Source organism: Xiphophorus couchianus, chromosome 5 (genome assembly GCF_001444195.1).
Source record: "Xiphophorus couchianus chromosome 5, X_couchianus-1.0, whole genome shotgun sequence".
In the NCBI taxonomy this organism is placed as follows: Eukaryota; Metazoa; Chordata; class Actinopteri; order Cyprinodontiformes; family Poeciliidae; genus Xiphophorus; species Xiphophorus couchianus.
This window is the reverse complement of record NC_040232.1, coordinates 28,160,787-28,188,552: the sequence shown is the minus strand read 5'-3', so window position 1 is coordinate 28,188,552 and position 27,766 is coordinate 28,160,787. Positions and strand designations below refer to the sequence as shown.

The 27,766-nt window shown below is 39.1% G+C and overlaps 3 protein-coding genes across 5 annotated transcripts in view; 2 read left to right on the top strand and 1 right to left on the bottom strand.

Moving 5' to 3' along the window:
- The first annotated feature begins 81 nt into the window (after window positions 1-81).
- On the top strand, window positions 82-9,267 carry ddx17 (DEAD-box helicase 17). The gene is made up of 13 exons (XM_028017454.1): window positions 82-412; window positions 1,912-2,074; window positions 2,217-2,313; window positions 2,593-2,726; window positions 3,017-3,082; window positions 3,173-3,314; window positions 3,388-3,548; window positions 3,671-3,843; window positions 3,949-4,059; window positions 4,151-4,212; window positions 4,818-4,877; window positions 6,906-7,139; window positions 8,158-9,267. The coding sequence occupies exons 1-13, from the start codon at window positions 354-356 to the stop codon at window positions 8,652-8,654; spliced, it is 1,959 nt and encodes a 652-aa protein (XP_027873255.1). The 5' UTR covers window positions 82-353; the 3' UTR covers window positions 8,655-9,267.
- A 1,941-nt stretch (window positions 9,268-11,208) lies between these two features.
- LOC114144530 (ADP-ribosylation factor-binding protein GGA1-like) lies at window positions 11,209-22,737 on the bottom strand. Of its 2 annotated transcripts, none has more exons than XM_028017456.1 (17): window positions 22,604-22,737; window positions 21,238-21,322; window positions 20,089-20,164; window positions 19,888-19,986; window positions 18,672-18,795; window positions 18,074-18,174; window positions 17,769-17,849; window positions 17,329-17,466; window positions 16,347-16,428; window positions 16,167-16,277; window positions 15,926-16,051; window positions 15,795-15,838; window positions 15,505-15,686; window positions 14,583-14,824; window positions 13,656-13,825; window positions 12,783-12,893; window positions 11,209-12,667 (listed from the first exon to the last, which is right to left on the bottom strand). In XM_028017456.1, the coding sequence occupies exons 3-17, from the start codon at window positions 20,101-20,103 to the stop codon at window positions 12,557-12,559; spliced, it is 1,737 nt and encodes a 578-aa protein (XP_027873257.1). In that variant the 5' UTR covers window positions 20,104-20,164; window positions 21,238-21,322; window positions 22,604-22,737; the 3' UTR covers window positions 11,209-12,556. The 2 variants fall into 2 exon arrangements, with proteins under 2 accessions (XP_027873257.1, XP_027873256.1); XM_028017455.1 differs by lacking the exon at window positions 22,604-22,737 and adding an exon at window positions 21,857-21,941.
- A 214-nt stretch (window positions 22,738-22,951) lies between these two features.
- micall1a (MICAL-like 1a) overlaps window positions 22,952-27,766 on the top strand; it is a 20,065-nt gene continuing 15,250 nt past the window's right edge. The window contains exon 1 of one of the 2 annotated variants that reach the window (XM_028017453.1): window positions 22,952-23,121. In XM_028017453.1, coding sequence (XP_027873254.1) covers window positions 22,979-23,121 — 143 coding nt within the window. In that variant the 5' untranslated portion in view covers window positions 22,952-22,978. The remainder of the gene's footprint in view (window positions 23,122-27,766) is intronic. The other variant, XM_028017452.1, reaches the window with a different exon arrangement.

Sequence of the window (27,766 nt, the reverse complement as noted above, 5' to 3'; positions counted from 1 at the left end):
GAGAGTCTTAAAGCGCCAACGTTTTCACGGAGTGAGATTCTCCATTATTACTTAGGCAAATTGCGTACGTCCTGATGTTTGTTTTGAAAAGGCGCTACGTAGTTTTACTAGCCATTAGGCCGAAGTCGATGTCTTTCGCTGGTAGGAAACAAACAAGGCGACTGGCGACGTGTTTAGAGTTGCAAAATAATTCCCGTGTTACTCGTTTTATCTTCTTATTTCAGCTGTTACAAATAAAGTAAAAATTATTTGTTGTGTGCTCGCTCATTTTTACGCTCCTGTCGTCGAACCTGCTGCGGCTAACCATCGTTCTAGCTAGCGACAAATCTACCAAAAGGGCTGTTTTATCGAAAATGAGAGGGGGCTCCTCGTACGGAGACAGGGACAGAGACAGAGATCGTGGACGAGACAGGTACGTTTTTCAGATTTAGCAAAAATAAATAAATAAATTTAGTGTTAATTAATGTTTGAGCTTCAAATATAGATTGGCTTTGCATGGATGAAAGGAACACACAAACAAAAGCTAAGCTAACGCTTAAAGATCCATTCCAGTTAATATTTATAAAGTCAAAAAACATCCGATCAGTCGACGAATAAAGTTAGGTAAAGTGTAAATTGAAAATAACATTACCACAAAGGACTGAAAATGCTAACAGCGTGTTTGTGGAACCCCATACAATTGCTTCAAAGTTGGCCTATCTGTGGTGTGGGTCATGTTTTCCTTCTCACTCAACTATTGTAAAAGTTTTATTGCACGTCTGATCTTGTGCAAATAATTACACTAGATTTTGGGCTGCAGTAAAGTAATGGTGTTTGATTCAGGAAATTAAAAATTTTTGAAGGATTTCTAATTATATACTGCAGTGTAGAATTGACATTAATAACTCGGTTGACTTACTACTTTGTTTTACTACAAATAGTTTAGTTTTAAAAGGTATATCAATTAATAAAATTTTATTTGTACAGCACATTTCAGCAACAAGGCATTTCAAAGTGCTTTACATCATAAAAACACAGTCATGCAACATAGAATCAACAATCAAAGCATTGCATTAAGTCAAGTTCCATTGCTAAATTCTTAATTGATTATAATTAAGACAACACATCTGTAAAATAAGCACATCTTAAGAAGCTAAAAGAAAATGGTGGGGGGGGGATAAAATAGATCTGTCCAAGAGAATAGAAGAGCAATAGGCAGAATGTCCCTCGTAGATGATGCCAGGCTTTGGTAGCTTCTCTACACACTGTTCCCTCATTTTACACAGACTTCTTCATAGAACCCATGAACTACAAATGCTGTCTCAAGACACTTAAGATGACAAGGCAAATTGCTCCAGTTTACATTTCGTAATGTTTCATTCAATTTGGGTCAATTTTACACAGGCATTTAATAATTTAAATCAAGTTAGCATTGGTCATTGTGAATACTTTTAGCTTCAGATTTAATATGAAAGCATTAAGGGGACGAAACGGATAACTATTTCCTGTTTTTTACTAGAGAGGCACCATTCCACTTTTTTCACTTCCAGTATGGATTCAGATATTTGAATATATATATATATATATATATATATATATATATATATATATATATATAGCATCGGCTGATACCGATCCGATACAGCAAAGCAGTGCTGAAATGACTTAAAATGTTTGTTTTTTTTAAAACGTAGACATAAATGTACTGACTTACAAATGTATTTTATAACTCCACACCAGTATAGCACATGTAAATATGCCAATAACTTCACAAGCTTCACAAACAAGATTCTTTGATGTTGAGTTACTGATTAAAAACATTTATCTACTCTAAAGTACTTTAGAAAGGTTCAGAAATGGGTATGGTTAGATAGAATTAATTTGTGTAATAATTGGTTTGCATCCTAATTTCTTTTACTTTACCTCTCTCAGACCACGGTTTGGAGGGGGCATGGGTGGCCGCAGCGGACCGCCGCCTATGAAGTTTGGAAATCCTGGTGAGCGTCTCCGCAAAAAGAGGTGGAACTTAGATGAGTTGCCAAAATTTGAAAAGAACTTCTACACTGAACACGTTGAAGTCCAACGCATGGGTCAGGTAGGTTTTTTTTTTTTCTTCTTTTCTTTGTACTTGCTCACACACCATCATTAAAAATATAATAATAATAATAACAAGCTGTTTGGTTATGTGTAAATTTTTTTTTGGAATGCTTATTTTTCTTTTTTGCTTCCATATCTAGTATGATGTGGAGGAGTTTCGCAGGAAGAAGGAGATCACCATCAGAGGCTCTGGCTGTCCAAACCCAGTAACTGCTTTTCATCATGCTCAGTTTCCTCGTGAGTTAGCTCCTTTTTACTCCATCTTTCATAAAGTTTTTTGCTGTAAAAATAAATAAAAATGTAAAATTCTCTAATTCCATAAAACCTTATTTGCCTCAGTTTAGCACGTTTACTCATTCTTTTACATTCGTAAACATCCTCTATTATTTTAATGTCACGCACAAATTAGCAACATATACATATACAGTATATATTTTTTTAGAAAAACCAGACAGATCGCTTTTAGTAACATTTAAATGGCTGAGTTAAACTGTCTCCTGCCTTCGCCCCTTGCAGAGTATGTGATTGATGTCCTGGTGCAGCAGAACTTCAAGGAGCCCACAGCCATCCAAGCCCAGGGTTTCCCTGTGGCCTTAAGTGGCAAGGACATGGTGGGAATAGCACAGACTGGCTCTGGGAAGACGCTGGCTGTAAGGATTTTGCTTCATGATCTTGTCAATAATGTATTCAAATCATTTTTAACATTTAATTTGATCTCTGATAGGTGGAAATCTGTGAGGGATTCTGAAATATGAACAAAAGAGACAGATTAAAGTAAAAAAGTAATTCATGGTGTATAATTAGTATCATAAATAACCTAGACTTTGAAAGCAAAATGGACGTAACTTAAGTTAGTATTTAATGTTTTGAATCAAAATGTTTGGCAAATATTGTGAAAGCAGTTCTAACAACTTATTGCCTCTTTTTTTCCCCCTTGCAGTACCTCCTTCCTGCTATTGTACATATCAACCACCAGCCCTACCTGGAGAGAGGGGATGGCCCTATAGTGAGTGCAGGAGAGAGTTCAGTCTAAACATTTCAGTGCACAGAACCCTTGTCATTTATCCCTTTTTCCTTCGTCTTCCTCTGTTCTCAGTGTCTGGTCCTTGCACCCACCAGAGAGCTGGCTCAGCAGGTCCAGCAGGTTGCCTACGACTATGGCAAGTCCTCCCGCATCAAGAGCACCTGCGTGTACGGCGGCGCACCCAAAGGCCCGCAGATTCGAGACCTTGAGAGAGGTGGGTGTGGTGGGCTGATGTGGACTGTTTGGATTGTGACTGTTTCTGACATTCTGTTCATATCCGACCGTAGGCGTTGAGATCTGCATCGCCACGCCGGGTCGCCTCATTGACTTCCTGGAGGCGGGGAAGACCAATCTGCGCCGCTGCACTTATTTAGTGCTGGACGAGGCCGACCGCATGTTGGATATGGGCTTTGAGCCGCAGATTCGCAAGATTGTTGAACAAATCAGAGTAAGGCTGCTGCGGTTATGTAGTTTTGCTGTTTTCAAATGACCATTGATAAGTGAGGGTGTTTTGGTGCTTTTTTATTTTTTTCAATTCGTATAAGTCCATCGCTCTCTTGTCTCTTTCAGCCTGACAGACAGACCCTGATGTGGAGTGCAACGTGGCCAAAGGAGGTTCGGCAGCTTGCCGAGGACTTCTTAAGGGAATACATCCAGATTAACATTGGTGCTCTGGAGCTCAGTGCCAACCATAACATTCTGCAGATCGTCGATGTCTGCATGGAGACAGAAAAAGACAACAAGTAAGACTTAAGCGTGTGACCTACATCATTTGCTTTTGTATGGTCTGATCTTCTCACGAATGCTGGTTCTGAGTTGATTTGCTAACATTGTCTCTCTGCATGCAGGCTTATTCAGCTGATGGAGGAGATAATGGCTGAGAAGGAGAACAAAACCATCATCTTTGTGGAGACCAAAAAACGATGCGATGATCTCACCCGGAGGATGAGGCGGGATGGGTGAGGAGGATCTGTGACTCTTTAAAAACGTGGTGGGCAGCTTTCAGTGTGTGAGTTTGACTTGCTGAATCGATGTGGTTTTGTTACCTAGATGGCCAGCCATGTGTATCCATGGAGACAAGAGCCAGCCAGAAAGAGACTGGGTTCTCACTGGTAAGAATACATCACAAACAGTAGAGGTCAGGGTGTTGGCATCTCTGAAAGTCAACTTTCATATCATGCATACCTTAGGACTATGGATAAAAATGATCTCTTGTGCTAACGCCGACATATTTAGATTGATGCCCACTGCTGACGTTGATTAATATGCATTGTCCTAGTTTAAATAAATAAATGAAATGAGAGTCTACAGATAAAAACATTCTCTGGGTTGAAGTCTTTAAAAGTATAGAATGTACGTAATTTTTTAGCATTGAATAAATGTGAAAATAGAATATGGACATATATGTGTGGCATTTTTTCTTTATCATTTAGAAGTGTTCTCCATCAGTGCATCTGTCTCTATGCTATCAATCCTTCCACAATCCATTATCCATTAGTCATCAGTCGAAAAATTCACATATTGCATCTGTTTTACAGTACTAATTAATTTCTTACCTAAAGAAGAAATGTCACATTCTCTCACACCTAGCATGATCAAACTTTCCTTCCTTTAAGATGTTTCCTCTCTTCCCTTTAATTTAATCTTCTCCTGCTTTGATTTATCAACTATTTGGCAAAATTTTTTCAACTTACATGTTTTCGTTTCAACTCCACAGAATTCAGGAGCGGCAAGGCCCCTATCCTGATCGCGACAGATGTTGCCTCTCGGGGTCTGGGTATGTCTGGGATCACATTGTTTACTTCCTGTGATTTCTGTTCTCAGCATCATTTGTCTCATTTAATTTGTTCTTCAGCTAATAATGAATTTACATGTATTCAAGTCAACCATAATCCCCAGTTAATGCTCTGAATTAAATCAAGCAGGTGGTAAGTATAACAAGTTAGTAAAAAAAGACTCTTGTACAGCAAGCAGGCTTGAGAATTATTATTATATCCCACAAGCTTATTTGCAGGTATTGTTTTCACAAAATAACAGAAATCATGTATACTTCTTCAAATTAATTTTAGGTACAATGTCCGTAAATTGAGTTTTTCTTTATTTATATTTTGTTTTTTTTCTTTTTTTACAAAAATTGTACAAGTGAAAGTCCAGCTGTCAGCCAGATATGTGAAAATCACAGAAGAAAAAAAACCAGAATGAGTCCAAAAAAATAAGACGTTACAACCTGGTAACGTTGTCGGCTGAAGCATGCAGAGCTGCAGGCTTCAAGCCTCTTGATCCAGCAGGTTCATAGTCTGTTTCTTGTTACCGCAGTTTAAAAGCTTCCTTCATGCGGGGCTCTCTGGCACGCTGCCTGAAAGGAGGGGTGTGTGGGCCCACAACGTCCTGCGCACCTTTTCTTATGTCTCCTAGTGTGGTGTCAGTATAAACTCCTCGGATTGCTGCTCATGTTTCACATTTTTCTGCTCGAAATCTTCTAACCTTCACATCAGGAGAGAGCCGTGTGTTTAGGAGATGGCTTTGAAAAGAAAATGGAGGGGGGGGGTGAAGGAACAGTTTAACATCTGACATTTCTGTAGAATATTCTGAGAAGGGGGGATAAGTAAAGTTTTGTAAACTTTTACCAAATTTCGATGACTTTATCCTTGTTTTCTTCTCCCCTCTTCTCCTCTCAGGGTTTGGCAGCACACGGCAGCTGTAACAGTCTGTGCTGCTGTCTCTGTCCCCCTCAGTCACTTTATAAAAGGCAAGCTTTGTGAGCTTTAGTGGGATTAACGCCCCTATTACTCTCCTGAACTAAGAAAAAGAAAAAAAGATTGAGACTCCAACCCCCCGTCCCTCATTAATGTCAGTTTGCAAATCCAACGAGCCTTCCTTGGGAGCATCCTGAGGGTCCTGTATGTCTGCCCGTCGGTCCAAAAAGCAGACAGACAGGCGAGAGAGAATTAGACGGGCTCGTCTGGATCCAGTCCTGGCCAGGGTGTGAGGAGGGTCCCGCAATGCGACGAGAGAGCAACAGAACCAGCCATTGGGTGTGCGTGGGTGTGTCCTTTGGGGTTTAACGGTTCTGCTCCCGTCTGACGTTGCTGGAGTGAGCAGAAGGTGAGGGAGGAATCCAGTCTCCCTCTCCCTCAGCCCTTCCCTTTGAACCAGGACTGATCAGGGGGAACCTTTGTAAAAACAACTTGCAGGGGGTAAGTACCGCAACACCCCTTTGTCTTAACTCCTTCACGAGCTCACCCTATAGTCAGGTTCTGCCTTTATGCTTATATTACAAAAGAAAAGAGTTCATGGTTCAATAATCATAGCACACTATTGTTACTGTGTAATAAATTATTAAATGGCTTCCCTCTCGTGACGGAGGGGGAGATGGGAGACTTATTGATCAGCAGTGCTGTCAGAGCCCCACGTCTTCTGTAATGAGAAACAGACTTCCTTACCTTCCACGTTTAGGCCAGTAATCATGAGTCCTCTGAAAAGCACAGAGGCTTAAAATGGTTTCTTTACATGCCGGTTCTCACTTTAAATCAAGTGAGTGCGCAACGTTGAAGGCATGTTGAATAGTAAAGCTGTGTCTCTGAAATTAATCTTTGGATGTGTGGATTGTTGCACGGTAAGTGAACTCCAATTTGTTTCAATCTTTCTGCTTCACACCAAGACATGTTGTTGCATTGATAGATGACTTCAGTCGTTCATAGGCATAAAGCTCCCAGCTTTCTTTAGAATTTCATTAAATGCATCACTTCCTGTTCTCTAAAAGCCCTTTACCCTTCTTGAACTTCCTTTGCTGTCTATCCCAAAGATGTGGAAGACGTAAAGTTCGTCATCAACTATGACTATCCCAGCTCCTCTGAGGATTATGTCCATCGTATTGGGCGCACGGCCCGCAGTACCAATAAGGGCACCGCCTACACCTTCTTCACCCCGGGAAACCTGCGACAGGCCAGAGACCTGGTCCGGGTCCTGGAGGAAGCCCGGCAGGCTATAAACCCAAAACTGCTCCAGCTGGTGGACTCCAGCCGCGGAGGTGGAGGCGGTAGGAGGAGCTATATTTCTATTTGCAGTGCCAACCAGTGGTGTACATATACATCAGTCTATATAATTGATTTGATTTCTCTTTGAATTATTCAGGAAAAATTCAGTAACAGCTTTGGACTTATGTTATGCATCTCACTTCACAATCTATTCCGAAAGCACGATCCATACCGTTAGCTCATTTACGCAAGTGGGAGGATCACGGGAGGATGTCTTTTTTTTAAAATTCTTTTTGCATCTAACTGTAATCGTAAATGTAGTATATTTTAAAGACAATAATAAAACACAGATAAAAAGGGTTTAATTATGTGAAAAACAAAATCAAGCATATGTGCCTGCATACAACAGTCAAGCACGAGGAAAGATGGAGTAATACTTTTGGATTTTACATAAAACTATGGGATATAGTCTTTTACAATCTGATAACACCTTTTGTTAGTCTAATAAACAATTACAAAAATAATGGTCTCCTTCCAGAAGACATTGACAAATACGTTACAGTCCAGTGAGTCCAATACACAATTTTCTACTGCATTATAACCTTATAACTTAATAATTATGACAATTATTTATTAATGGAAAAAATAACATTGTCTAGGGAAATAGATCCTTTCAGAAAGTTTTACTTTGCTGAACTACAGCAGTGATTTGGAAGTAGTAGTTTTAGCGCATGCGCAAATGACGGCGGCGGTGGGGCAGAGGTAAAGCGCTCGACCCATGTACGCACTACGGGGATCACAGGGTCGAGTCCTGGCCCATTGACCTTTGCCTCATGTCTTCCCGCTCACTCATATTCCACTTTCCTGTCAACACAAGGCCACTAGAGCCAAAATAAATAAAAATAAAAAATGTGCGAAAGAGCTGATGGCTCGAATAGTGCTTCCGGGACAGATGGTGGAGTGACGATGCTTTAAATAGCTCTCTTTTCAGGCTAATAATCAGGTTTCTTTGAGGCGATGAAAGCAAAAGCCCATTTTAAATGTTACTTTTCATTGTTTTTTGGGGGGGTTGATATGCAGGTGGCAGGATGCGTTACCGTGGCGGCAACTCCAACAACCCTAACCTAATGTATCAAGACGAGTGCGATCGGCGCATGCGCTCCGGCGGAGGCGGCAAAGACAGCCGCGGGGGCTTCAACCGCGACGGCCGCAACAACCGCGACGACGACCGCTCCTCGTCGTCGTCCTACAGAGACAGAAACCAAGATCACAGGAACAACTACAACGCCGGCTCGGATCAGTACCAGAACTACAACAGCAACAACGGCGGAGGCTACAACACCCGCGGCGGAGCCCCGACCGGCGGCGGTCAGGAGCAACCCAACCAGCCGCAGGGCCAGTTCGGCCAGGGCCCTCCTCCACCCCCTCCGCCGTCAGGTGCCCCGCAGCCGTTGATGGCACAGCAGTTTCCCCCGCCGCCGCAGCCCCCACTTATGGGCTTCATGGGGCAGCCGCCTTTCCCTCCTTTCCCCGCTGCCCCCCCTCCACCGCCAGGTCCACAACCACCCCATAAATAGTTATAATTAACATGTACTGGGTAAATTTGTTCAAGTGTTTGTAACTCAGTTTTATTGTTGTGGTCTCCCAAACAGTGTTATATCCAATGAAGGTAAGGGCTTGTACTTTCACACGAATTTTAAAGAAAATTTGTTTTAAGGACCCCAAATAATTAAATTTCCCCAACCGAGTATTGTGGAGGAGGAAAAGGGATTTCTCTCTCTTTTTTTATTTTATATTTTTTCCTTCACCAGCCAAACTTTAGGAGTTAGAGAGACAGTCACATTCCAAACACCTCCTTAATCTTTGTACTTGTTCAACTCGACTTATTCAGTTTGAAATAGGTGGCTTTTGTTTATAACTTCAATTACAGCTTCACTGTACCTGTTTCTGACCTTCTCTTCACTGGTTTTGGCAATGACCACTTTTAGATAACTTTTATTTTGCCTTTTTATTATGTTTTGTGTTAGATTTAGGTACATTTAATCATGCATGCCTCCACATGTTCCCTTTGTGTAGCAAGTCAGAAGTGAAGTAGTGTTTTGAGCTTTAACTAAAAACATATTGTTGCCTGTTTTCTGTCAACTATGCTCTTTTTACAGTGTTTTCCTAAATAAACAAATTAAATCAATACATTTTTGTCTTAATTTGCAATTTATCCTGAAATATCAGGTAAATTATTGGATCTGCTTCACACATAATAGTAGAATATTCTTGGAATTGATTATATGTATAGTACTATTTTGATTTCCAGAATTAGGTGATTTTTCTTTAGAAAGTCATTCTAGTTTTATTTATGTATCTTAAAAACAGTCAATATAAGTCTAATAAACGATTACAAAAATAATGGTCTCCTACCAGAAGACATTGACAAATACTGGACAAATGCTATAATGACCTGAAAAGTCTAGAATTTGATTTCTTTTTTTTTGGCCCCCTTCCAAAACTAGAACTCTAAAGCTGCATGTGCTGACTCCATCATTACGTTTTGTTAAGTAAATTTTAAGTTAAACTATGAAATCTTACTGACACCCACTGGACATTGTGTACATATTTAATTTGGTCAGTCAGCAGAACTCGTCCAGCTGTACGTTTGGTGTCTTCGTCTGTCCTTCAGACACGTTTGTTCCATGGGACACTATTTGTCTGTAAGTTAATTTTATCAATCGTTATTCCAGCATTGTGTAATATTTTGTAGAAAAGTTTTACGTTTCCCAACCAATATTTAAAGCTACATCGTTAGCTAATTGGAGAGAATTGGGAGTCACGTGTTTGCCTGGTTGTTTTGTGTGTCTGTAGCTGATGTATACTTTTGTGTTTTGTTACAGTTTTACAAAATAAAAGAAAAGAGAAGAAAAACAAACCAGCAAAGAGTTGCAAAAATGAAACAAGAAAACTATCAAGGACTGGATTATTTCCAACTCAAGTGTTAGCTAGCTGTCTAGCTTTGTAAGAGCAACACATCGTGAAGGCAGCATACTGCAATTTTATCACAAAATGTATTATATAACATCCACTGTAAAAGGTGCAACACATACAGCACATCTTTGTATCCTCCCCTCACCTATAGAAGCAATCAGACACCATAAACTTGCACAACACTGAGAAACATTCAACAGCAGTAACTGCACTGAAATATTTCAGCTGCTGATAGAATAGGTGATATTTGTAAATATTCATGTTTTATTATATTTTCAGTTGTGATTTATCCTTAATTTATGCTTGATAAAGCCAAACTGTCCCTTACATCTCATTGTATTACATATAAAGATAAAGATACTTTATTTTCTCTTGACAGCCTTGTGTTTTGGATCACTATAGTTGAAAAGGGTTTTTACTGGCATCCCTGTGAAACTGATTGTCTAATGGTTGTATGATGACTCAGCAACTGCAAAACGGAAGTTGCAATTTGATAATTAGACATTTCTAGAAATTTTGACCAGTTTGAAAAAGTATAGATTATAAATTGCTTTGATTACAAAAAAGAAAAGCTCCAATAATACCTGACCTGTGATCCCAAATTCCAGGTGAGTTAAAAAAAGGAGGTTTCATGGATTCAGAGCAGGACAACAGAACAAACAGTGGAGGATAAAGTTCAAACCATCTTATCCGTCAATCATAATGGGAAAGGCTCATATCCCCTATTCTAATGTCTCTGAGCCCAACTTTCTGCTTTTGCTACTCCTCCATATGCAGGAGGAGTAGCAAAAGCAAATGAGGTGGATCAGCAGTGCTTGCCAACAACTGTGTCATCCAGGACATGTTACTGTAGAATATTGACTTTGTTGCTTGGAAATTGAGCTGTTAGCACGTCATGACAGTCATCAGAGTGTCATACAGAAACAGACTTCAGTCAGAGGCTTCTTCAGATTCGCTGCTAGATTGTCCGCTACAGGAGATCCTTCCTCAGCATCCACAGCGCTTTGAAGATACTTGTATGATATGAGTTATAACATTTAATTTTCTTTTTGGACTAATAATCTTTTTGAGTTGATTACATTTATGTTGAAGGGATTTTTTTATAGGAACAATTGTGGCAAAGCTTAAATTAAAGGTTGAATTTCTTTTTTTTTTCCCATACAAAATTTATTTGAAGGCTTTTCACACAACTTTACCAGTGGTGCCAACAAATACTTCCACATTTTTATCCTTATCATTTTTCCCAAGAACAGCCACCTTTCTAAAATCTCATCATTGTATTCCTTCTGAATACCCCAGAAAAAATACAGAGGAGTTTATATATTTCTTCTCTCGCTGAACACAACATATAGAAAGATCATTTAACACATAATGCATCTTATGCTTTACAAAGTCATTTTGGGTCAAGACAAACATGATGAAAAAAAAAAAATAAACCCATTTAAGTTATATGTGTACAAAACAAAAAAATAATAACCAGACAACCCAATCTGAGGCACATGTGGCAGAATCAAAATCAGTATGACATGAACATAGAGTTGAGAGTCTTTGGGTTAATCAGTAGTAGAAAAGCAAAGTGACAAGAAATGAATAAACAACAATGATTTCACGTGCAAAATATGAACAAAGTAAGTGCATACGAGTTTAAATAAGGAAAAGGAAAATAATCCTGAGTTAAACTGTAAAAAAACAGAGTCCTAAAAACAGAAATAAAGAAGTTTGTAAAGGAATGGAGACTATGTGCCTTTCAATTACAACACGAAGAAAAAATGAGGCGAAAATAAGATTAAAGGATTAATTTTGTCTGGATCAGGTTCAGTAACAATAGTTAGCTGCAGTAGGAACTCTTTGCGTTTCCTGCAGAACGACGTCATCGTCGTGTTCAGCCTGCACGCTTTGGTAACAATATTTTACATCGGTTCCCCCTGCTCTGGAAAGATTATAAAGATTAGACTGAAAATTAAACCACTGCAGTGGTTTTAAAAATGCGTTTAGTTTCATTTTTTCTACACAAATCACAATTTTAATTTGATCGTGTCTTGATTAGTTTGGAGGAAACCCGTTCAGTGGTTTGACCTGCAAAATGTTTAATGTGCAGCTGACGGTGCAGGATGTCGTATAGGAACGGATCACACTAATTTGTGGGTATGCCTGAAACAACAACATGATTCATATGACGAGGGATTTGCTTAACGGTTTGTAAGTTAAACCAATTCACATTCAGAAGAAATTCTGCAAATCAACACACTGGGCTAATTATCTGAGAAGGAGAATGTAGCAACTCCATTTAGAAACTGACAGGATCAAATAAGGATGAGAAGGCACAAGGTCAACTGGCTTCAGCAACTGCTCTCACAGTCCATCAGTTTTTTGTACAGCAAAGTCTGAAACCGCTTCATTGTAATCTGGTCTTTATTTCCCCCCTCCGAAAGGAAAACGTCGACCCAAATATAAAGGATGGTGCAGGTCTGACGACAGGAGGCCCGGTCCTCTCCCTCTCTCTCTAAAGGTTGCCCCAGGTGTCTGGAGGTGGGAACTCGTCCACGTCGCCGGACTCATCGTGAGATTTGTCCCCCAGGTTGAAAGTTAGTTTGTAGCGCAGACGCACTTTCTCCTGAAAGAAGAGCCGCAAACAACAGGTCACGGTCCGTTTTCAGGGTGAATCAAACCCTGCTGGACACAGATAAAACACATCAGATGTTCTCTGTAGTGAAATGTGGAGAAAGCACCTTGTGAGGGTTGGCCAACAGCAGAATCTGTGTGATGGCGGCTGGAGGGAGGATGGGGTTGAAGGCTGGCAGGTCAGTACAGGAGGGAGGCTGCAGCTTTACTTTCATTACCTGGGAAACATAAACCCACTGATTAGTCAAAGCCCATAGGTTGGAATAAATTTCCAATGTTTATAAACACAAGAATTATGATTAACTTTCATTTGAGCTCATTTCTTAAAATGAGCAGGCAGAGATGAAAATGAAACATTTATGCGATACTATTAGCAAGAATGAACCGATCAAGATTTTCCAGGCTGATACAGATTTCCAGGGTTCTTTATATTATTTACAAATTCATATATTTTTTCTCTAAAGATCTTAGAAGTTATAAGTTCTTTGAATCCAACAAAAGCTGAAGAATTACAATACGATGCCAGTTTCTGCACCACTGACAGGAATTTAAATATTATTTATTTATGTATGTAAATAAACATTTATTTATGTTTATTTATGTATTAATTTATGTTTATTTATTTATGTATTTATGTAAAAAACACAAAAAATATGTATTTTTTTAACCTTTATTTTGTTTTTTCAGCATTGTGTGTATTCTTTTACTTCTGTAAGAAAAGGTTAAAAATTAATGAAAAAAATTAATAATTAAAAACAAGGACCTTAACTTTTATCTGGTTTTTATTAAACTCCAGAAAGTACATGCAGCTGACTGCCGCAAATGTAAACTGAAAATGGTGGTACTGATTACTTGTGGTGCATTTAATAAAATACGAAACAATAAAAGTGTGTATACTTTTTCAGTATTTGAGCCTCCGATCAGAGCACAACTGTCCAATTTCAGGCTGATTAACTGATGCAAAAAAATCACGGACATACTCTGGGAACGGCTGCCTGGAAACGGATGTTGGTGACGGGAATGGGTGCCGAGGACAGCATGGAGATGATCACCACCAACACGTCGGGCCTCGACGGAGGACAGTCGCATGCAAACGTGAACAAAACCCTTAGGCTGTGTTTGTCGAATACAGTCACCGGTAACACGCTGCCTGAAACAGAAAAACAAACTGTAAATGGTGTGAAGAAAGTAGAAAAGAGAGCAATAAGTGGCTTTGATCTGATTACAAACATCAAAAGTGGATACTGGACGAGCATCTTGTGACACATTTTGACGGATTTGGAAGCAATTAGGTTGCGGTTTGTTTTAGGGGTTGCCACCATGGATATTTGAGTTGGAAAGAAAACTTTACTGGTAAGAATCTGTTCATATTTGTATTTTTCTACCTGATCGGTTTCTGTGTCTACACTAGCACTCTTCGCAAATGACTTCCATGTATTGTTCCTGAAATCTGTGCAGCGTTCTCACAAAGAGCTTAAAAGACTTTCGGAATTTAAATAAAAACATGTCAGTAGAGAGGAAAATACAAGTCAATGTATTTAAAAGAACTGTAATCTCTTGCTTTATGCCTTATGTGACGTTACTACAGACATGTGCACGGTGACTTTATGAGTAAATAATGATTAACCTGGAAAAAAAAACTAAACCAAAAGAAAGGCAGATGGTGAGCTGTTTTTTTTAGGTGACGAACTAAATCTGATGCGAGTTTTGCTGATGTCACAGCAGAAAGTTTGTTGAGAAGCTTTAAATTCAACGTCTATAAAATTTTCACTGTAAAAACCACCTACGAGGGAGAAAATCGGACTTAAAGATGTTAAATTCATGCTTCTTGAATTACACCATCATAAAAGCCTCTAAAGTGCAGAATAACTCCTGCAGCCGCTGTAGATTAAAGGTTTGGTGCTTACTAGGTTTGATTGACTCTAGAGGCACTGTGACGTCTGCTAATGAGATGCGGTCGTTGGGGTCAACAGATGATGACGAGCTTTTGTCTGCAATGCCAAGACTGGAGTGGAGGACGCCATCAGGCTGCTCCGACTGGACGAGGAGGCCGGACGTCGGCCCCGGACCAGCAGCAGGCCTGGAGCTCGCCCCAGACTTTGCTTGGAGATCTCGCAAAGGGACCTTAGAGTGAGGCTGGAGTTTATCCCTACAGAGGAAAACAAACGAGCAAACCCCACAGAGGATCATTTTCTAGCACAATCAAAAATGCTGTTTCAATCAAACATGACTTAAAAGAAAATTGACTTTGCAATTTAACACCTTGAAATTGGGTCTCTGTCTCTTTAAGAAGCTCCTGCTCTTTAAGACTCTCCGCCTTCAGGAAGTCGTCGCAACAATGCTTCTCTATTAAGCCTTTAACAATGTTTTTTTTTTTTTTAACCAACGGTTCACTGAGAAATTGTTCGTATGATAAGGTCAACAGAGTCGCAGTTTGCTAATTGCTGCAGCTAGTCTGGAGGAGTTTTGTGGAAATGGTGGTGCTTTGAAATAGCAAGCAAACAGAATGGCTGCCAGTGGAGAGTCAAGGATTTTTCGAACATGAATGAAGGAATCAAAGCAGCGCTCCAGATATGTTTTAGATGAGGGTATTACATTGAACCACAATGTGAAACTCAACAAGTCAATTTTACATAATATCCCCCTTTACATATGGAACTATTAAAAACACTGATGAAAGGTTTGATAGGTTTTTAGAAAAACGGGCAAAATTTAAAGTCTGTGAGAAGCAACTGAATAATGAATTAGGCGTTGGAATACAATGGTCTTATTTTACAAACCTTCGCGTTGTAAGGCCGTGAAGGAACCCTGAACAGGATGTCCACTCACCATTTCACCTGCTGGCTCTCTGGAGGTAGAGATTGCTGTAACAATGTTTTCCCCAGCAAATCCAGCTCTTCCATTGCTCTTGGCGTAGCAGTGCAGCCCCCTACTGGTGTAGCCTGTGATGTTTGCACCACAGCTGGTTGCAGCGCTACAGCCGGAGCCGAAGACTCTGCAATATTTAAGGACTGACAACAAACGGAAAGTTTGATGCGGTGAGACAACAGGCTGCAGAATATAATCATTTTTATGCCAAATCATAACTGGGGCGCGTTTGTGAGGGTATTAATTCCCACCTGAGAGATGATGTTAGAGTCACAGTTTTCTGATACATTCAATCCTGAAAAGCAGGAGGAAAAAAATGTATGATGTGCAAGTGGTAAAAGTTAAATAACTCTCAGGTTTAAATCATCTGTAGCTTGCTTACCAAGAGACATGAGTTCATCATCCAAGAGGCTCAAGCCCAGGCTCTGAGGTGCAGCCTGTGGGTTGGAAGGTTCTGTGTTTTCTGAAATGTTGAGTCCTGTCAGGTCTAATAGTGCTGAGCTGCCACCTGATTTAGAGTGTGTAGAAGAAAAAAATAAATAAACACAAGCAACTTAAACCAAAAAGAACAGAGTTGCACACGACTGTAACGATGACTCTGAGATCTGAAAAGACAAACGCACCTTGTTGAGAGGCGAGAGACGTTCCGTCTTTCGACACCTCCTCACCCTTAACCAGCTGCCTGTACAGATTGATGACCTGCGTCAGGCTGTCGTTGGCCTCCAAGATGTCGGCTGCAGGGCGCAAACATGTTAGCGACATTACGGTGGCGTTCAAATGCTAAACTTTAAACCCAAATGTACCTAGAGCTTCGTCGTTGTCTTCTGTGTCGCTCGCTAATCTGAATAGTGTAGGTCTCATCTTCTCACAGCGCTGGTAAAGATCCTGTGATCAAAAATATGTCACAATGTGCAAACAGCGTCACTAAACAGTAATTTATCAACTCAATTTTTTTTATATCCAAATCAAAGGCTAGGTTTTTCCCAACTTCCTAGTGTGACGCTATGGTTCCACAATAAAAGATGAATTCATTTCAAGGCGCTTTAGTTTGTTTTTACTAATAAATGAAGTGGGCACAGAATCTACCAGAATATGATAAAAAATGGAGGGAATATCTTTTAGTGTAACAAGAAAAAATGAATTATACGTTACACTTAACAGGTTTACAGAATGACAAAATTTAAAATCTAGACAAATGGGAGTTTTATCTTCATTATGCAGGTGTTGTTACGGTGTATGTATGCAGGTGTATGTACTGATGCAGTACATAGCAACACCTGCTATGAACTGCATCAGCTGCTTTGTTAACAGTCCAGTTTTTTCTTACATGCAAAACCCCACTTAAAAAAAGAGAAAAATATATAACAAAAATAGGAAGCAATGTAAAGCAACCATATAAAAGAAAGCCTTTGGCTGCATTGGACCACCAAAAACTGCAGCCTGGGCTGCCAGTGAACAACCAGTAGATGTCACCCTGTGCTGCTAGAACTGGTTCGTGTGAAATGGTAACATTGCTCTAATCGTGGAGTAAAGGGGCAAAAGGTGAAATACTAAGTTGGGGCTTATATTTTTCTCATCTTGAGCAACTCTGGTGAGCTTAAATGAACAGGTACTGAAGTTTCAGACAGAAAATTAAAAAAGGAGTCACAGTAATAATGAACTACAGGAGACAAAAATTGTCTATACATTTAAAAATGCTGATCTACTGTAGTTACACCGTTAAGAAAAATCAACAAAAACCTAATGCGTGATAGGTGACTTTGTTAATGACTGAGAGTTACAAACCCTAACGAGCTCCTGGTTGCTATGGGAGTAGCTCTCCTTGCTGTAGCCGTCCAGCAGCTGGCTCAGCAAGCTCACGCTCTCCTTCACCTCCTGGATGGCGTTCACTCGCTTGGAAACTTTCTCCACTCGCTTTTGGTCCTGGGGGGAAAATAACGCAAGACAAGTCATCTTAATTGGACATTTTCGAAATCCAGTTATTTTTTTAATAGGACATATGTCCAAATAATTAAATGATCCTATTTAGCATTTAAAAATTAAAAAGCAATCAGTTTAAAGCCACTGAATTCTAACACAGTTCTAATCTTTACATCAAATAAAAACGACACAAGGAAAATTACGGCGATTCAGGTTTTCTGAAAACTGGACATTTCATTTGAACAGAAATCAAAATCGTTTACATGCGAGTTGATGTCCTGCACTTTGTGAACTGAGCCACTCACTTCTTGAACCATTTCCTTGATGAGCTCGTTTGCTGCTCTTAAATCATCAGGGTGGGTGCTCTTCAACAGGCGGGACAGCATCTACAATAACAGGATGAGGCAGAAGAGAATGGAAAAAGAAAGAGGAAAAGGAATGTGTATATAGTGAGTCCTCAGGAGCTCAATTTCACCTGGCCATAATGATTTTTGTTCATTATGAGTTTTGAGCATATCCACCCCCCTCCCCCACCCAAAAAAAAAAAAACTAAACGAAAATGATCTACTTCACCATGATACATTTTGCTTCTTGATCTCTCGTCACACACCTTGGATTTCTCCTCGTCCTCAAAGATGGGAGTTTTGGCTCTGGGTGGAGGAGGTGGGAGTGGCTTGTCACCAGGAAGCACAGGATCTTGCTTTACAATGCCTGGAAATGACAGGAGCATCTATTAACCTCCCACAAAATGAACCAAAACGAACTAACAGCCCAGCCTCTGCTTCATGTGTAAACACAGTGTGTGAACTTCAAGAGCATCCAAAAACATTTCAAATCTGGCACAGTACATTCAATTTTTCCTGCCCTAAAGGGATAACCTCACATCTTGTAATTAAAGCATTAATTTCAAAATACACATTAAGTCATAGGTGAGAAGTCCATTTTTAACATCGCAGCAGAGTCAACTACTCATGACCCAGGACATCGGTCTCGTGCTTGAGCTAAAAGCAGAACTGATCCTACATGCTGGAGAAGAGCAAGTATGGAGAACCAAAACCGACATTATCAGCTTGGGAAGAGAACTAAAAACTTCCATAAGCTACTTTTGGTTAATCTACCACACATATAAAGAAAAAGCAGTAAAAATAATATAGAAACCCTCTCAAAGTAAATTCCTTAATTACTTAAAAGACAAAAAAAGAGCTCACCCTGTTTCTTCAGCATCTGATAAGCTTCAGCTATCTTTGCCTCATCAGGATACCACACGGTCCAGCTGTACATCATCTCCAACACCTTTGCCTTCACCAGCTCTGGAGCCCGGGAGCCTAAATACTACAAGAAAGAGAGAAAATGTCTCAAATACTGTAATGATTATTTTAGAGCTAGGTTGGAGACAGTAGGCTCCTGAAGTTTTTAATCCATATCAACGCTCATAAATCCACAGCTCCAATTCCTTTAGAAGGCATTTTAACAGGAGGCACATCATCGTTTACAGAAGATTTTTATACACAGGTCAGGCTTTGAATGAGGTAGTTTTTAAAACAGATAGTTGGATAAATGGATGGATCAGCAAACACACGATGAAACAACCGAACAGTCTGGAAATACAAATATTTTTTCTGTGCTCCATTTAATTTTTCATATTTATCCAGCACCATACCTGGTTACATGAGGAGGAAAAAAGTCACAACAAATCAAAATATTTATCATATTAAAAATCATATTTAATATGATACTTAATATACCATATTAAGTACTTAATATGATATATATAAGATATACTGTACATATCTAATACATAATTTTCATTTTTCTTCTGAAAAGAAAGCCATAGAATTTCATGTAAAAACTGAAAAATAACACTGGTGTTACTCATGAAGCACACACACAAAATAAAAACCATAAAACAAAAATGTGTTTTCTAACACATTTTTGTGTGCTCACATCATGAGTACCAGGTATGATTTGCCTGCTTGTGTTTAAGCAATTTCAGATGGGCTAAATCTAAATCCCTTACCTAAAACAAAGCTTTATTTATTTAATCATACATTTTTAAATGCCTTTTCTGTAGAGATATTTAACTTCTATTTCACAGTAAAAGATTTTTTATTAAATATACATATGTCCAAATACTATAGACACACATGAGCTTTCATAAGGTGTTCCCAAGTTTACATCAGATAATAAACTTCTCCAGCCTGTGAAGGAACTTTTTTATGGGAACAAAGAGCAGTTCCTTTTTATAGCTTATAATTTAGACTTTGTATTGAAAATTTGGCTGCTACATCCATACAAGCTCTACTCTACAAAAAATGACAGTGAAAGACACAGTTTCTCCATTGTTATTATAGCTCAAAAGAAAAGAAACACTCTCAAGCGTATTAAGTTGCTCTAAACTAGTGAGACAGGAGAGAAGGTGTTTACCTTAGGCGATACCACCTTGATGAGCTCATTAAGAAAGCGAAACTTTCCCACTTCACCATGGAACTTGTTTCCACAGTTCTTCATACACGTCTCAAGCACCTGGGAGAGGACAAGAATTTTAATTTTTGTATATATCCATCTATCCATTTGTAAGACACCAAATTTCACTCAAGGTTTGGTGCTTATTGATTCAAGTCTTACCAGTAGTGCTTGCATTGCCTCCCACTCCTGAGGAGACTGGATTTTGTGGGCAAGAAGTCTGGTTGCAAGCTGAGGGCTGATAATAATGCAAAATATTAATTGTAGCCTTTTCAAATCCTCTAGTTGTTTAAAACATTGATGGAAGCCTAAATGGTTTTAACAAATATGACAAAAAAAACATTTGGCTTAAATAAACGGCACTGTTTCCAACCAGTCAAACTTTTCGTAATTTTTTTTGGTCAAGATTTTAAAGCACTGAAAAGTATTTGCCCCCTTAAATGTTTGCTTTTCTTTCATAAACAAATGTCTGAGATGAAACTAATTTTAAGGTCACATAGAAGGTAACCTGAGTAAACACAAAATGCAGTTTTCACATGATGATTTGTGCCTGTCCCTATGTGAAAAATATATAGTTCACTTCCTCGTTTATTCCTGAATTAACTGCGATAAGTCACTTTTTGGGGTTAACTTTGAGACATAATCAAACTTACATTTTTTTTTAAAGTATTAACTAGATTAAAATACCATCCACCCATTTTCTATACACCCTAGTCCCTAGTGGGGTCAGGAGGGGTGCTGGTGCCTATCTCCGGCGAACGTTTCAGGCGAGAGGCGGGGCACGCCAGTCTGTCGCAGGATTACAATACCTTAAAAAAAGTAATTTTTGACTGTAATACCTACAGTCATAAATGGCGGTCTTTATGGTTCAGGGCCTGCACAATTTGCCTTGTTTAATGGAACCAAGATTTTGTTTGCGTCCATAAAATTGTCAAGAAGAAATCAGGGTAATCAATGTATTACCCCAAGATCATGTAGCACGACTCAAGGTGGCTCCAAAAGAACAAAAGGTTTTGGAGTGGCTTAGTCAAAGTCTGAACTTAAAACTACTTGAGATGCTTTGGCATGACCTGATTAGTCTTTCAAGTAGTGTTTCAGACAGCTTTTTCTCTCAAAATATAAAATAAACAATTGGAAATAGCTTTCTCTCTTCACTCTTCACTCATCTTTGACGAACTGTAAATTTGTCTCAAGATCTGAAACATGTCATTGTGGGTAAAAAACCACAAAACAAAACAAGAATAAAAGAAATCTTTAAAGGGACAAATAAATAGTCGGCTCTGTATCTGTAATTTTCATTCACCATCTTACCCATCTGGTTCATTGTCGAGTTTATCACAAAATGCCTTGATACTGTCCCAGTCAGTTTCCTTATTGAGAGGATTGGTGGCCTTGTCTGTGTGAGAGAAACAAACATTAAATTTAAAATCATGGAACAAATTCGTGCCAACTGGATGAAACAAGACTCCGTGACTTTTTTAATGTTTTTAAATTATGTTAAGTTTGTGAGTAGCAAAATATCCGCTCTGTGGTTTTACGGATAAATAAAATCAGGAAAATCTGTTCTTTGCAAAAGTTCCTCCAGTCGAGCAGATCGTTCAGGAAGGTGTAGCTTTTGGACCCGGTTAGTATCAAATGGATCTTCCAGGATATTTACATTCATTCGCTTTTTGACCAACGACTGACAACGGTGTAGACGCTAACAGCAGAGCCAAAAACAGCACAGGTCGTAGTTGTCGTTGTTTCTTCTCACCAACTGCACTTTGCTGACTTGATATTTTGACAGTGACAACTCATTAGCTTGTGACGAGGGCGTCGGTGACAACCGAAATAGAACACGAGTTTAACCATAAAGATCCCTCTAAAGCAGTATCTCAGCTCTTAATATCGCTTAAAACGTCATCATGTCTAGTAATGTATGATGACTTACTGATTAGAGGCTGAAGGCTAGTCTCATCAGAAGGGGCCGCCGCCATCTTTACAGGATTCTTACCAAGTGGCTACTGTCGCGTGACTTTTGTAACATCGCGTGGATAGGCAGACGTCGTCGGCGTCACCGTCATGTTGTGAGTGGCATTTTGGTTAATGTGTAGGCAAAAAATTGTCCCATTATTGAAAGCAAAAGCTTGAGTATGAAGCATGCATATGGATTATTATTATTATTATTATTATTATTATTATTATTATTATTATTATTATTATTATTATACAGTTACTATTTTAGTCACCTTGCTGTTTTTGTTCACTTAAGAAAAACTCATAAAATGGCGGACGTACTGACCCATCTCTTCTCTCTGGTTGTGCAGCGCCCCCTGATGGCTGAGAGGAGGAACGACAGAGTGGTTCAGAGAAGAAAGGTCGAAGGTGTGCTGACAACAAATTTAGCTAAACTAGTCTACAGTAACTCCTCCGCTTTGAATTTTATCCCATGCCCAGTTTAAAAAAAAAAAAAATATTATCCGTCTTGAATTTTAGGTTCTGACAAGCGTTTTGAGTTTACCCAGCGTCAGTTATAGACTGTAGCAACAATAAGGCGGTGTGGACCAGGTCGAGGAGGAAATCATCATCCCTGTTTCGACATTATCACGGCATTTGGATATTATTTGCGTACCCCCCAAAAAACCGAAGAAGCCTATTTAAGTGGATTCGTCAAGAAGTTTGTATTGATTAAGCTTACTTTATCAGCTCCGGGCTTCAGTTGGTGTTATAACAACAACAACAGGCTCGTGTAGCCGTTTGAGTGTCGATAGTTTCACACGGGAAATTAACTTAAGCCTTTTTGTTTTGCACTTCCAACAGTTAGCTAACTTCTCGCACAATTGTGGTCCGTGTTCCTAACGTGACTGTGTGGACGTGGGTGAATGCAACGCCTCGTCTCTTCGGGTGTTGCCTGGCTGGCTGGCTGTCGACCCTCTGCAGCAGCACGCTGCTACTGCTGCTCCGCCTGCTGCTGCTGTGGTTTCCTGTCTCTCCTGACGCCGTTTGAAACTAAAAGACATCGATTTTTATTTGGCTTTAATGCAGCTGCTCATGTGTGCTGAACAGTAGCACGATGGGATCCCTGAAGGCTCTCCAGGAGTGGTGTCGGCTACAGTGCGAGGACTACAACGATGTGGAAATCAGGGACATGTCCGCGTCCTTTCGGGACGGCTTGGCGTTTTGTGCCATCATACACCGCCACAGACCAGACCTAATGTAAGTACTCTGAAACCTCCCTGTGTATCTGATGTAGCTTTAAAGAGGTTGTAATGTTTTAAACGCCATGAAGCCTAAGGAAACGTCAGCACCCTGCTGTGACAACATGGTGAAGAAGTCTTCCAGGAATAAAAATAAAGGTCTACAGTCAGCTGCATTACATTTAGCTGAAAATTCACTTCCAAGTTTAATCAGATGATCACAAGACTTTTGGCAGACATGAGGGTTTGTATAACCTAATATTTGGCTCAATTTAATTCACAACAAATGTAATGTCAAGGCAATTAACAAGAAAAAGAGTGAAATCAATGCACAGAAACGTATAATCAAGTAAAGCCAATCAGATTCAGATTCACTTGCACACTTAGTTGACAAAGTAGTCAGAGTCAGTTTGTAATGCCAGTTGGTTGAACAAAATGACCAGTGAGTGATTTTTTTTTGTCCACATTGATATAATAAAGCATTATAACAATCTGAAATATTGTAATTTGTTCAGCAATTGCTTGTTTCCGTTCTTGATCAATCTGCATGTAACATTTAGGCGTGTTGTGTTGTACAACCCCGCTGATGAATAGCTTAACAGTGTGGGACAAGCCTTGCTATCTGTCTGTGATAAACACCCATCCACTCCATATTTCACAGCCACACAAGATAACACAACATCATTCATGGTATTTAGGTGGTTAATTATTTATGGGGAAGGGACAAGGATGACTTAACATTGTTTTAGTCAAGCTCAAGAAGAGGAATTTCTCAACACATTTTAACCCTACATAACATGACCATGACCTAATCATTGTGAGAAATGGCCTTTTTAAATACAGAGCCTTTTATCTTTTCAGTAAATGCTTTAAAAGTAAAGCAATTAAAGTACTTTGAACCTTTTGGGGGTTTTGAAGAATGAAATATAGGTAGGAGGCAGATGCATAAATATAATATTGGATTTTCTGTATCACTAATCACTAGTACTTTAGCCAAGCAAACATTTTTGTCTGCTTGCTTGTGTGTTTTAGTCCTTATACAAATTGAAGACTGTTGGTCGGACCAAAGTGAAATCTCGAAATCTACGCTAATCGGGAAAAGCTTTATTAATGCACCTTTAGTGAACTGTTTAAAACAGTATCCAGGTTTTAATTAGTATTAGAAGTAAGTATAAAGCAGTTTGTATGCTAGAAATTTGAGAAGTAAGTGTTCTTACTTTGTAGCGTTCTTTCATCTTTTTAATTCAAATTCCAAAAATACTCTAAAAAACATTTTAAAATAAGTGGTAGATTTTTTTTTTGTCCACACACACAAAAAATATTCCAAATACTAAAAAACATATTGTAATCTGTTGAACAATCTTCTACTTATGCCATATCCTATTATTGTACATCCAAACAAAGTGTAACTATGTATTTTTATCCGAAACTATTCTGTTTGTTTCAAGTAGTGCTTTAGTGGGAGACTGACCTTTTACTCCTGCACAGGGGAGAGAACACAAGACGACACAAAACACAACATCACCTTTGTGATTTGGGTGGTTTGTTGTAGGGAAGAGGTTCAGGATGACTTTCCACTGGTTTGGTTGAGGTCAAGAGCAGGAAATGTTCTCACAATGCAGGTTATTTGTGCATCAACAATTCACAAACAATTGTCACCTCAAGACCTTTTGCAGAACAGGTCAGTTTAATGGCCAACAATATAGATAAATATAGTCAAATAAATTCATATTGAAGCAATTCAAACATCTAGACAGATTCAGAGTTGACTTCCATTTTGATCACAGCTATGATGCACATGATTATTTATCTGTGGATCAAAATAGTTTCCTGTTTTAGATTAATATAGATTCAGATTCAGACAGTTAATTAATTCTGGTAGGCAATTCATTTGTAGTCTTCCCTTTTTGCATTTACCTCCAAGCTGCAATGGAAAATCCAATAGTGGGCTATAGACAAATCCTGAAAACATCAAGAAAACATCAAGTTAGAGCTGGAATGTTAAGGCTTCTCCTGGTTGTTTTTGTTGTCCTGTTGATTCTGATTTTGAGCAGTTAACATTATTATTATTTTTAATTCTAAACACTCTAATGCTTAACACATGATAGTTGTGCTGCAGTTTTTTAGATGGAGTTGCATGTTTGCCATCCACTAGCAAATGAAGCAATTGCAGCTTTATTACAATTATTGTATCAAAAACTTTTTATCTGCTTTCTCTTCTACTCAAAAATGGTGTTTAAATTTATTCTGGAGGTTGATGTCTTTATAGACTAAAACCAGTTTCCAAATTCTTAGTTTTGCATTTAATAACTAGGAGAAAATAATCAGCTTTTTCCATTATGACCTTCGGATCACGTGACAGTTGATCCTTAATGCTTGATCCGGACATCTTAAAAACAAATACTGCATAACTGGAGCAAAGCCTGCTTGTTTCTTTGAAAACGACTATTCAGGATTCATATCGTCCATGTTTAGCAAAGAGGAGCTTGGAGTAGCTTTTAGCTCTTGCTTCGGGCACAGTATGAATCAGCCTAAACGCTGCACAGATTATTATCGTCAACATTCCAACTTTGGCACGCTCTCGAGTCACATCACAGGACATGGAATGTTACAGAAATCAAATATATTCAAACACATCATCCTGCAAAGCTGCTTTTACATTAAATTAGAGACAATAACTGAAAAAACAACGGAAGATGCAAGAAGTGCATAACAGTTCGTATTTTTAAAGGGAGCATAAGTGAGAACAAAAGTAAAACTAGAGTGCATCTAAAACAAAAACACTTCCACTACCAGCAGTAATTTAACATCAAAGCACCTTTGACACCACTTCCTTCTCTTTAAGTTTCAGGCTAGAGTGTTTTCTCTGCTTGGAAGAAAAAAGTAAAGTGTTTTACTCCTGTAATATACAAGTGTGAAATTTGTCATGCATCACAGCACTATTGTTTAGAGACATCTCTGCACAAACACATCTGATTTTATGTTATGCCTCCCTAAGAAAATGTCTCTACTTTCCAATATGTTTATTGCTATGCTGAAGAAAATGTAAATATTGTATTTGCTGTTTCCCCTGCAGTATCGTTCAGCCCTTGCTTAAACAATTGCCCTTCTTTGCAGTGTGACAGCAACCATTCACAGAAAATCTGTGCTGCATATGACTCACTTTAGAAGTCCTCTCTGTGTAGCATAATGCAGCTCTGTTGGTAGCGCCCGTGCTGAGCAACGTTAGGATTTCCTGCTGGAGCAAGTCAACGACCTCCATTGTAGTGGCTGGATTGCACACAAGCCTTCTGTAAATCATGTGTTTGTGTCCTTCCCCTGGTACTTGGTGACAAAGAGAAAACATCTGGTGGGCTGATTCTTAGATTAGCATCTTGTTTCTTTTCAGAGTGCAAACTAGACTTTGCCTTGATGTAACAGAGTAAATATTGACTTATTATTAAATCTTTGACTATCCGGTGGAGTAGAATATGGAGGGTTTAAAGGACAAAAGTTCATGAATCATTTATACTTTTTGTCTTCTTTTGAGCATACCCTTTTGCTTAACTTTCTCTGTGCTGCTGCGAATGATCAGCCGAACTCGCACTGATCCAGACAGGCAGCGCTGTTGGTCTAATCTGTGCATGAGACTTCTCTGCCTGTCAGACTCTATTTGCCATCAATTTGGATCCAGGCCATTGTTTCCCTATACTGTACTCTGCAGCCAACTATTTTCATCTGAGTAAAGTGGCAGTGATGCGGAGGAGAGGCATCATCATAATTCCTGTGGCCAAGGCCAACCGTTACTAACGCAGGGGGAGTCAGTATTGGTACAGCCAAATTAGTCTAAGCTGGAGTGCCCTGCAGAAGTATGGGTAACTTCAAATTCTCCACATTTTTTCACATTACCACCCCAAACATGAAAATATATTTAATTGAGATTTTATCTAATAGACCACGTAGGAGAAGTGGTACACAGTTTTTAAGCTTCTAAAAATGCAGAATTGTAAAGTTTGGCCTGCATTGCATTCTGCCATGAGTCGATGTGTAGAGCCACTATTCACTGCAATTGCCTGCTGGTATTTAGTATTTGGCAGCAATATTTGGTAGGATGAGAGTCACACACATGCAAATTCTATGACAATAGAATTTGCAGAATTCTAGACAGAATTTATCTGTCTAGTTGGCTGGATTTTCCCTGCCTCCATGCAACCCACTTGATGTGCATTTTTAGTGGCTGAGATGCTAAAAATAGTGTTGGATCACTGTGATGAAAGAGGAGAACCAGGAAAATGTGGATCATCTTTTAGCTTTTGTATGGATGAAAGGCCAAAATGCATACAAATGTACGGTATTAGTTTTCCCAGATATCAGGCTATATGGACTAAACTCATGGTTAGTAAAGTTTTGCTGCAGGTCTTATAATCAGTCGATGGTTTTTGACCCTCTGCCTCCTCAGGAATCAGGTGGGAGCTGCTGTTAGCTTTTTCCTTCTGCTACTTCCAAGTGGTGCAGCCACTTATTTTTTAACTTTAAACAAGATATCAAGATACCTTGTTGGCAAAATTAACATTTATAATGATAAAAAAGGAAGTCCAGACGAAGTCCACTATCAGTCTCTTAGACTGATAGCGAACAATGTTCTCAGCTTTATCTCAAGCAGCATTCAGAGCCTTTGCTGTTGG

Bases quoted from the DNA above. Each gene is read 5' to 3' on its own strand.
- ddx17 (XM_028017454.1), top strand. From the start codon at position 354: ATGAGAGGGGGCTCCTCGTACGGAGACAGGGACAGAGACAGAGATCGT. The intron at 2,314-2,592 runs GTGAGTTAGCTC...CGCCCCTTGCAG, and splicing joins TCATCATGCTCAGTTTCCTC to AGTATGTGATTGATGTCCTG. The intron at 4,878-6,905 runs GTATGTCTGGGA...TCTATCCCAAAG, and splicing joins TGTTGCCTCTCGGGGTCTGG to ATGTGGAAGACGTAAAGTTC.
- LOC114144530 (XM_028017455.1), bottom strand. From the start codon at position 21,902: ATGGCGGCGGCCCCTTCTGATGAGACTAGCCTTCAGCCTCTAATCA. The intron at 21,323-21,856 runs GTAAGTCATCAT...TCTCTCACACAG, and splicing joins TAGCCTTCAGCCTCTAATCA to ACAAGGCCACCAATCCTCTC. The intron at 15,687-15,794 runs GTGGGAATTAAT...GTTTGTTGTCAG, and splicing joins ACTCTAACATCATCTCTCAG to TCCTTAAATATTGCAGAGTC.